Below are 10,505 nucleotides of genomic sequence, written 5' to 3' on the forward strand. Positions count from 1 at the left end.
GGTGGCCCCTCCCTATGATTTTATTAGTATATGGAACACCCTCAACCCAACCGAGTGAACCAGTACAGCTCAGCAACTCGGCAATATCTCAGAGGTTGGGACTGGTGGGGAGGGGAGGGCAAGGCTAAGTGACTTCCCCAGGACTTCATGGCAAGTTTGTGTTAGGGGCAGGACTGGACCCCTGAATTCAATCCTGGCCCTCTATTCATGTAGCCACACTTCTAGACCAGCTCCTGCAGTATGTTAAAGGAATTCTGTTAGATTTGTGATTAAAAACCCATGCCTATAGAGAATTCAGAGCAAGCAGGCAAAGTTGTGAATACTGAAAAAAAATAAATGATTATTTTTGATTATTATAATTCTCTACCAAATTTTGTTTTAATGGCAAAACAGTGATTCTTTTGATTCCACTTTTTTATAATTGTATTTTAAGGAACTTCCTAGATCTTTTAGGAATTACTGTTTTTCATGTACAGATAAATGGCATCTGTGCTTTTCTCAAAAAATTAATTAATTTAGAATTTTCCCCCCACCTTACATATAAAAACAAATTGTATCATCGATTTTTAAAACTTTTGTGTTCCAAATTCTCTTCCATCCTCCCTATCCCCCCCTTAAGAACTGAAGCAGTGCAATTATAAGTTAAACATGTGCAGTCATGCAAAACATATCAGAGAAAAAAAAACTTTAGAAAGGAATTAACAACAACAAAATATACTTCCATCTATATTCATATACTATCAGTTCTTTCTCTAGATGGATTGCATTTTTGATAAGTCCTGCAGAGGTGTCTTGGAACATTGCATTGCTGAAAATAACTAAGTCATTTGCAGCAGATCATCTTACAACATTGCTGTTATTTTGTATAGGGCATCTATACTTTGAAGAAACCTTTTTTTTTACCTCACTCAATCCATCGCTTTCAGGAGTATAAGAACAATATTGTTGTCTTATAATTGTTTTTTGAACAGTGTTTGATATATAGGTTTCCATGAGGAAAAAATCATCTCATCAGATTTATGTAGTTTAGCTATTCTTTTGTCCAAAATTGAAATCCCATTACAAGGGATGTAGTTACCTTATCCATCCTATTAAAAATGGGGGCCACAATAGGCATCAGTAGGTCACCATTTTTGCCACAGTAGTCTACACTGCTGTGGTTTGGTCAGCAGATGAGGGAACTTTTTAAAAGCTTTCTTACTCCTTTCTTGTAATGACCTTGATTTGCGTTTTAATGCCTTAAATCTACCCAGTGGGTTTGTTTTTCTTAATGAGTAAGACTTTTGGTGTTGAGCTACATTTTGGCTTTTGTAGCTTTTTTATCTTCCTGCCAAGAAGAATGTGGACTCCATTCTAGAAGATTATGCGATTTACAAGAAATCCCGTGGAAACACAGATAACAAGTAAGCACATTCCCTTTTCTTAAGGGATTAAAATGGCTATCCAGAGAGAAGCTGAGGTGTAAATTGTGTGCAGTGAATACAGCTTTATGGCTTCTATTTCTAACTTAGATGGGTCACCTGGAGTTTCTACTTTAGCTTAAATATAGACATCATCAGAGCCTAGCCAGTTAGTATGGTCTACATTTGAAACTGATAGAGCTGGGCTCTTCTTTTTTAGCAAGCTTCTCTTTTCCCATTCTTCCTAATGCCTGTTCTCATAATGAACGTCCCTGCAAAAGGGAGTACCTTGTAGCCATACTGTAGAAACCTTTTATTTAAATATTTACTCTACCAACCATATAGAATTATTTGTATATTCTGTAGTCACTGTCTAAATCAGAGACAGACTCAGTGATGTCCAGAAATTGGACATCGCTGGACTTGGGCATTGGCACTTGCTTTTAGGCTGTGTATATGGTACTTAGTAGCTAGATACCCAGACTTTCATAAAATCTCTAGAAAAACATCTCCAAGTAGCTATCCTATCTTTTGTATACTATTTGTAGAGATTAATTTGCTTGCTACTGAATTTTGTCTGTATCCACTGAATATACTTAATTGTGCAGTAGTGAGGCAAAGTCTGGGTTTCATGTGGCTCAGCCCTATTCTTTCTTGTTCCCTTACCACAGACTTCATTCCTGGCTTTAGCTTGTCCTGGGGTGAGGTTAGTGGTCTAACTGGCCCGGAACAAAGGGTATGGCTAATGTAACCTATGGCCTTGTCAGTAGTAGTAGTCAGTAGTAAGAAGATGGTAAGAACAAGAAGAAGAGTTAATATTTATATAGGTTTGTAAAGTGCTTTACATTGTTTTCTCCTTTGCTCTACCAGCCCCAGGGCTGGTTAAGCACACTTAACACAGTCAGGTAACTATCTTAGGTTGAGCCTTTTGTGTTGTAATATCTGAAGTCACCTGAAAAATTGAATTTATCTGCTGTTGGTTTTAATTCTCTAAAATAGAAATGCCAGCTAAGTCTCAAATACCTAAAGACAGTTCTCACCAACCTAGGTCCTGGAGAGGAGGTTCTAACTTATTATGGGAAGTTTCCCTCCAGTTTTGTCAGTCTGATGAAACAACAGATGACAGTCCTTCCTTGGGGCAGGCTGGGGGATGCGCTGGTAGTCCATTGGTAATGCTCTTGTAGTCTGGTTAGGAAGACAAGACACAGAGACATGAAAGATCAACTCTGGTAAGCATTTGAGTGAGGCCATATTTGGGCACGCTGCCCTGGCCTGCCTCACACAGGAAGCTCTGTTTCTCCCAATTTGTCACAGTTATGACAAGGGTCTCTGCATTCGCTCATGCTCAGGGTGACTTCTGTTTGTAGGGAGTATGCCGTGAATGAAGTGGTGGCGGGCATCAAAGAATACTTCAATGTTATGTTGGGCACTCAGCTGCTCTACAAATTTGAGAGGCCACAGTACGCTGAGATCCTTGCTGATCACCCTGATGCACCAATGTCGCAGGTCTATGGAGCGCCACACCTGCTGCGGTTATTCGGTAGGTGGCCATTGTTCCCATGCCTCTCAGATACGCCTGGACACCTGAACTTGTGTTCCCACTGCCTGCCACAAAATAGGAATTTAAGCAGTGCTTGCCTATTTGACTGAGACTTAATGATAAATGTGAAACGGTTGTCTAAAATGGGTGATGATAGATAGCATTCTGATTTAGACCTCTATGAAGTGTTAACAGGCATGGCCTGGAAGAGTCAGAAGTGTTAGATTTTCTCAATCCAGACTGAATAGAATTTCATATAGTTAAGCTGAACAGCTGTAGCTTTATTTTCAGACACGACAGGATGTTACTGTATAGTTTCAGACTGTGCCTCCAGTGGAGACATGACTTTGATGCTAACAATCTGTTCTTTTGTTTTAAATAGTTAGAATCGGAGCAATGCTGGCCTACACGCCCCTTGATGAGAAGAGTTTGGCTTTGTTGTTGAACTATTTGCATGATTTCTTAAAGTAAGTATCTTAGTGTACTTGATGGAAGCTAGGGTGGGTTTCTGGTGCTAAAGTGGGAGGCCCGCCGGGCTGCTAATGGGGCTCTGCCACGGATAGATTGACTGGTTCATCTTGGTTCTTGACCTAATTGGCCTCGTTTGCAAAATGTTGGGGTTGGATTAGATTTTCCTCCGAGGTCACTTCCATGTCTGAGCTTCAGTTTTGGGAGCTTTGAAAGTCTGTTCCTATCTCTAAGACTTGATGTTGCAGAGAAGGTGCTGACCTGCATTGCTAGAGGGAGTCCCCTGTATTAGTGAAGTTAGAGACCCTTATTTCAGATCTTAATTTTTTTGTTTGTTTGTTTGCTTTTATTCATTTATTTATTTAGACTTTTCCCCACCTTACATGTAAAAACAAATTGTGACATCGATTTTTTAAAACTGTTCGAAATTCATTTAGCTGGGGTTTCTAATACTATTGTTACATGTGCAGTCGTGCAAGATATAGTAGACAAAAAAAACTTTAGAAAAAGGAACTGACAACAACAAAATATACTTCCATCTGTACCATAAGTTCTTTCCCTGCAGATGGATTGCATTTTTCATAAGTCCTTCCTTCAGAGTTGTCAGATCTTAATTTTTAAAGTGTTTGCACATAACTTGAGAAATTGCTTTGAAAGCACTTTTTCACCTCAGATGTTATAATGCTAGAATTCTATAGTCAGACTTTTGATACTTTGTGTCTTTAGCCAGGAGCCAATTCCACTCCTGTACCTTCTGATCATTGTTTTTTTTTTCAGTTTTGTGGACCCACTTTTTGTAGTCTTTAAATAGCTAAACTACATGAATTGTGTTTCCAAATTTTAAAGTAAATGAGAGTGAGAGTAGTTGGGAAAATACTGAGTAGAACAGGAAGAGACATAGGAGAAAATAATCAAAGTGTCTTTTCCTGATTTTAATCTTTGATGGCTAAACTCAGATCTGTATGTTAAAATGAGGATTCTTTGAACAAAGCTTTGTTTAAGGGGATCTTTAAAGGGAAAAAATAATGTTAAATACTTCTGAATATCGATTATAAGCATTAGTGGGAGAGTGGGACTGAGAGTCGTGGTTCCTGCTTGTTTCTGAGAGTATATGGATATTTTAAGTGTCACTTTTTAACCGCAGACTCTTCTCCTTGTCTAGATATTTGGCAAAGAATTCTTCGGCGCTGTTTAGTGCCAGTGACTACGAGGTTGCCCCTCCTGAATATCACCGGAAAGCCGTCTAAGGAGTCAGATGCTTTTTGTTCTGTTTGGGTCTCTGTTAACCTATCTATATGTTCTATTAGTCCCTCTCTTGCACAGATATTGTACTTTAAAATTGTGTTTATGTAAAACAGGACTGATGTTTTAAATGGTCTGTTTTGTTTGAAATAGAAAGTGCAAAGGGCGGGGTGTGTTTCAGCCCTCCCTTCCCTTTCAGAGTTGCTGCCAGTGTGTGCAAGAACGGACACAGAGTGATATGATGTATATACGACGTCTCAGTGTATATTCAACAAAGCTGCTTGAATTCTGGTGGTTTCATTCCTTTGACACTAAGCACTTTGATGATCCCTGTGAATGCTAAGTGACAAAACACCCTGATTCCTAGTGCCAAAGGTTTAATTCATATATAGCTCATGACTCATTTGTGCTCCTATTTCTTCTTAGTGCTTGAAGTAAACATGTTGTTCCTCAAGCCTTTTTCTTCTTACCCACGTTGTTGAAGAATGGTGATTTGTGTTACCGTTTTCGTATTTTGATTCTAATGCACATTCTAACAATAGAAAAGAAGCATTATTGTGTATCTATGGTTTTCTGGGAAAGTTGATCTTTCAGGAGCTGTTTTACAAGTCTTGGAAATAAATCTTTTTTATTTAAAAATAGTTTTGTGTTTGTTTAATGTGTTTCAAATCTACAAAGTTTACTTTGTGTGCTCTCTGGTATAGGTAGTTACTGTGTAAAAGTTTGCTTCAAATGCCAGGAAAAATCCACATTTGCCTTCCTGGTTATCTTTGCAAAAGTCCTATCATGGCAACTACCTTCACTTTGTAGGATTCTCTTAATTACAGTGTTTCCTTGCCATAGGTTCTTTTCTGTCTGTTAATTCTAAATATTTCACTTTCACCTGTGCAGTGGCGCATTTTCTGACAATCCCATATTGTTCATTTTTTAAGCAGATACTCCAGATACTAAAATATTTGTCGCAGGGACAGTTAAATTGGGTCTCTTCAGGTTGCCATGGATACTGCAGTGCTCTGGAAAGCAGCTTTGATTCCAGAGTCCACCTGACTTAGAAGGTTACCAAGCTTATTGGTGAGATAACAGCAGCTGTCTGGACCAACCCTAATGAGGTTAGCTACTTTCCAGATGTCCTTTTCATAGGATCATTGGGCTCCAGGAGACATGAGAGATCACTTTGCTTTGCTGCCTTAGCAGTTATATTTGCTAAAGTCCATCTGACCTGGCATTATCTTAATCTTCAAGAATTAGGTTGAAAATGACGTATGGAGTGGTGGTGTTAGGTGGCTCCTCTATCAAATGCCCTCTCCTTAAACAAAAAATAAAGAAAAAACTTGCAAAGTTAAATTTGTCTGAACCTGAAAAGTGCGATTTGATGACAATGAAGTTTTGGTGTGTAGGCACGGGTAAGCTAGAGGTTGGTGTCCAAAGACACAAGAGCTTGTGAAGATGAATGAGTGAGAAAGTGTTTAAGTGCTCTCCAGGTACTCAGTTCACAGGGTTGGTCTTAAGATCAAATGAAATACTATCTCTGTAAAACACTGCAAACCACAAAATATTAGGTAAATATCAAATGACACATAAAACGGCCCTTTATATTCTCAAGTGAGTGGAAAGGCTGGCCCCTATTTTTACTTGCTAGTGTAAGGGGCTAAAATTGTAGCTAGTCTGTCTAAAATATCTAAGTGGTTGCCAATAAATTATAAACTTTAACAAGAGTTAGACTTTTTTTTTTTTTTTTGCAGGGCAGTTGGGGTTAAGTGACTTGCCCAGGGTCACATAGCTAGTAAGTGATAAGTGTCTGAGGTCACATTTGAACTCAGGTCCTCCTGAATCCAGGGCCAGTGCTCTATTCAGTGCGCCACCTAGCTGCCCCAAGAGTTAGACTTTAAGCATTTCTTAAGGAGAATAAGAATTTGGTGAAGAGAGAGGCCTAGATTCATCTATCTATCAAAGGGAGAGCGCATTCTCGCTCCACTCCCATGAGAGTCCTCATGAAAGAGTGAGCCACCCCTCCTTCATCCCACAAGCCTCCTGTGAAACTGGGAACATCCCATCTACTTGCACACATAGCTGCAACCTAATTGGCTGGTAGCCTCGATTGACAGTACCCACGAGCAAACGTCACTTCCTGACGCCAAGGAAAGCTGCATGGCTTGTCCCTCAGATGCCTTCTCCTCATGGAGAAGCTTTCCTGTAGTAACTCTCCAGCAGGTGGCGTCACTCGGACCGTTACACCTCCCCATCCATCAAGGCTCCATGTAGATGTTCTGGAGGGTAGGGGACCTTTTCTGGTCTCATCCGCCTTGGACCACAGAGAGCACTTTGTTCCATGCTTTCGTTAGTTATCTCTTCCTCTGGGCTTATTGGAGAGTCTCAGCGGACTGTTCCTGTGGCATCTATCCTTGAATGACAGGGAGTTGTCCTTCAGGACATCCTTTCTCCAACCCCTCCACAAGAGCCTGTTACCTGTTCCTTAACATACCTGTCTAACCTGATACTATCTACTGTTTGACAAATGGCAGGCAGGTGGTACAGTGGATCGAGTGTGGACTTGGACTCCCTGCAACCCTGGACAAGTCACTTAGCGTCTATTTGTTTCAGTTTCTTCATTTGTAAAGTGGAGGCAATAACAGCACTGATCTCCCAGGGGCCATTGTAAGGACCAAATGAGATTGATCTCCACAAATCTTTAAAAAGTGTTCTGTGCATTCTAGCTGTTTATAAATGTAAAATATTCTTGGGTTCAAAAAAATCACCTTCCCCAAAACATAGGATTGGGGAGGCATGAGCACTTTTTTTGGGGAAAGATCTGGAGATTTTAGCTAAAAGTTCAGTGTGCATCCCACAATGAAATACAGCCAATAGCTGGAAAAGGTGATGAGGCCTTTGTGTTAAGAAGGCAGAGCATCCAGGTGGGTGAGCCTGCTGTGCTCTTTGCTGCTAAGGTCACAGCTGGAATATTGGATTCGATTCTTGGTGCTACATTTTAGGATGGATATTGAGAAATTGGAAATTGTCCACCAGAGGAGGGCAAACAGGCCTCATGTGACCTTGGGTATTTGCTTCCTCTTGGGGCCTCAAATTCTTCCTCTGTAAGTAGATGAAGTTGCTCAGATGGTCCTTACATTCTTTTAAGCTATTGATCCATTCTCTTTGTGTGTAAATGTTGGGATTTGGGGAGGGCCTAGGATAATTGAGTTGGACCCAAAGGGACTTTGTGCTGATCGATTGAACTGGGCAGAGAAGAGTCTCAACAAACATTGAGTAAACGTTTCCTCTGTGCCAAGCACTAGGCATATGGAGAAAGGCAATTTCCCTGCCTTCAGGGAGCTCACCATCTAACAGGGCAGGCAACGTGCATAGAGCTACAGGTACAAACTGTACGGCATAAATAGGACGTGATCTCAGAGGGAAGGTGCTAGTGGCGGGGGTGGGGGGGGGGCAGACTAGGAAAAGCGTACTGAATCAATGCGGAACTGAGGCTTTAAGGGAAGCTCAGAGGCAAAGGTGCCAGGAAGGAGCATTCCAGGCGTGGGGAGAAGTTACTGTCATAGGAAAGGAATTAGTCTGGTTCTGCTTGGCCCCCTGAGGGCAAAACTAGAGTCTTGGAGATGGGAGTGATCTCACTGGCCACTGTCTGCTCCAAGCCTACCTGGGCAGCAAAACTGACTAGCTCTGGCTCGAGGTGTAGTATTCTTTGCACTGGATGGTGCCACCGCCCCAGCAAAAGACAGCAAGAAATGTGGAAATCTCCAGAAAAAGCTATTAGTCAATTGAGAAGCATTCATTAAGAGCCTACTACTTGTGGAGCAGGCTCCCCAGTATCCCTACCATGATCTCATCCATCAGCAGGTAAACTCCTTCCTTAGACCACCAGCTTTAGTTCCTAACCCGTCAGTCATCATCCAGGGGGAAACTACCCCTCACAGGTTCTGCCTGTCCACTGCTTGCCCACGTCTTCATCCCCAGCTACTGAAAACCTCAAAAAGAAAGTTTTTTTTGCATAAAAGTTTTTGCCACCCAAGTCTTGGTCCTGTCAAATGGTCAGCAGCAGAGCTTAATTTGATGTTATCACAGGGGATGGCATTAAGGATGATTCATTACCATGCATTTCCACAGCAGCCTTCCACAGTGTCCTTTCTAGCTGACCTGCCACTGACATCCCCATGTATTAGAATGTGAACTTGAGAGTGGAGGTTTTCCATTCATCTCCCCAGCACTTAACAGACTCCTTTTCACATAGTAAGCACTTCGTGTTCATTCATTCCTTTGCTCTTACTTTACAGGAGCACGATTTTCCAATCAGCTCTGCTCCCACCTCTTTCTCCTTTTGGATTCATTCAGCAATCATTTTTGTCATAGATAAATTGTTGCACTTGGAGTCAGATGAGATCTGGGTTTATACAGGGCCTCTAACATTAGCTATCACTCTGGGCAAGGTGTTTAATGAATTGTGCCTCAGGCTGCTGCCAAAATTTCTATACAAAGTTATGGATAGGCTGTGATTTACTTCTGTCCAAAGCTGCAGCATAGGTGGATGCAATGAAGAGAGCTCTTAAGAGAAAGATATGGTTCCGGCCCATCAGGGACTCTTTGGTGGCCAAGAGAAAACAATCTCACTTGGTGTGTGTGTAGTAGAGGATTGGGAAAAAAATATGTTTGCCTCTCACTTATGCTTAACCAAATCTGTCGTACACTCCTGGAATTGGCTTCCTTTCCTCACTTTTCCTATCCCTGTGGATGCTGCTAGTCACCTAGACTGGCAAAGTCAGTCTCAGTTTCCTCACCTATACAATGAGAGGGTTCGACTGGATGATCTTCAAAATCCTTTCCATTTTGATCTGTGAGGGGGTTAGGGGTGAGGTGGGAGGATGGGGCAGAGCATGGGTTTTGTTCTGCCAGGGGTAGGGAGCCACCGAGAGCAAGCAATTAACACAATCCCAGAATCCCAATCTCTGAATTCTGGGATTGGGAAAGGGTCAGAATGGACCTCAGAGGCTTCTTCATTCAACCTGTGCCAGCAACAGGAATCCTCTCTATGATATCCCTGACAAGTGATGATCCAGCCTCTTCTTGAAGATTATAGGGGGAAAACATGCTAATAAGTGTATTCCCTCTTCCATGTGACAGCCCTTCAAAAACTCAGTTCCTTCAACTAATCCTAATGCAGTGTGTTTTTTAGTCATTTTATAATGCTAGCTTGTAAATATCCCGCCCCCCCCCAACCCTTTTAATGAGATTCGAAGGATTCTAGGCAAATAGATTAGAAAAAAGCCAAAAAAAAACCCCCAAAACACTAGTGTTAGGTTTAGGCTATGGTCCAAAATTTTAAGTCTGTTCATAATTGCTATCTTTACCAGGGGTTTACTTCCCAAATTTGCATTTTGATTCTGCAGAACTTGCGTTCCATCAGTGGAGGGAATGAAAACACCACCTGTGTTTCTACATTCATCCATTTTTTTTTTTTTTGCCCAAAGCATCATAATCCTGAAGAATGATTAGCAATGCTTTCTTGATTCCTTTGGTAGCTTCATTTTTGCCCGTGTTAATTACCAAAGGTGAATGGTAGTTACCCCTTTGGACAAGTCTTGGGAGACTGTGTTTTTTTCCCCTGGAAACATACTCCAGGAAGGCAGCAGACCTTTGTGTGGTTAATGACAAGTCAACAAAAAGTTACCAGAGTACCCCAGATCTGGGAGTCACCGACCCCCACGACTTGTTTTTCCCTCAAAGCCCACCATCCCTAAAGGCGTTCCCAACCCACATAAGCCTGTTGGATCATGGCTCATTACTGCTGTTCTTTCCCCAGGGAGAACACATCAATAAAGAGGGCAGGAGGTCATTTCTTTGTCATA

The 10,505-nt window shown here is 41.5% G+C and overlaps 1 protein-coding gene across 4 annotated transcripts in view; it reads left to right on the forward strand.

Moving 5' to 3' along the window:
• Nucleotides 1-5,291, forward strand: part of MORF4L1 (mortality factor 4 like 1) — a 41,166-nt gene extending 35,875 nt beyond the window's left edge. For all 4 annotated transcript variants that reach the window (XM_043981299.1, XM_043981300.1, XM_043981302.1 and 1 more), the window contains 4 exons: nt 1,315-1,403; nt 2,768-2,940; nt 3,323-3,407; nt 4,571-5,291. In XM_043981299.1, the coding sequence (XP_043837234.1) occupies nt 1,315-1,403; nt 2,768-2,940; nt 3,323-3,407; nt 4,571-4,655 (432 nt within the window). In that variant the 3' untranslated portion in view covers nt 4,656-5,291. The remainder of the gene's footprint in view (nt 1-1,314; nt 1,404-2,767; nt 2,941-3,322; nt 3,408-4,570) is intronic.
• The last annotated feature ends 5,214 nt before the right edge of the window (nt 5,292-10,505 follow it).

The sequence above is a fragment of the Dromiciops gliroides genome, chromosome 2 (assembly GCF_019393635.1).
Source record: "Dromiciops gliroides isolate mDroGli1 chromosome 2, mDroGli1.pri, whole genome shotgun sequence".
NCBI classification, from domain to species: Eukaryota; Metazoa; Chordata; class Mammalia; order Microbiotheria; family Microbiotheriidae; genus Dromiciops; species Dromiciops gliroides.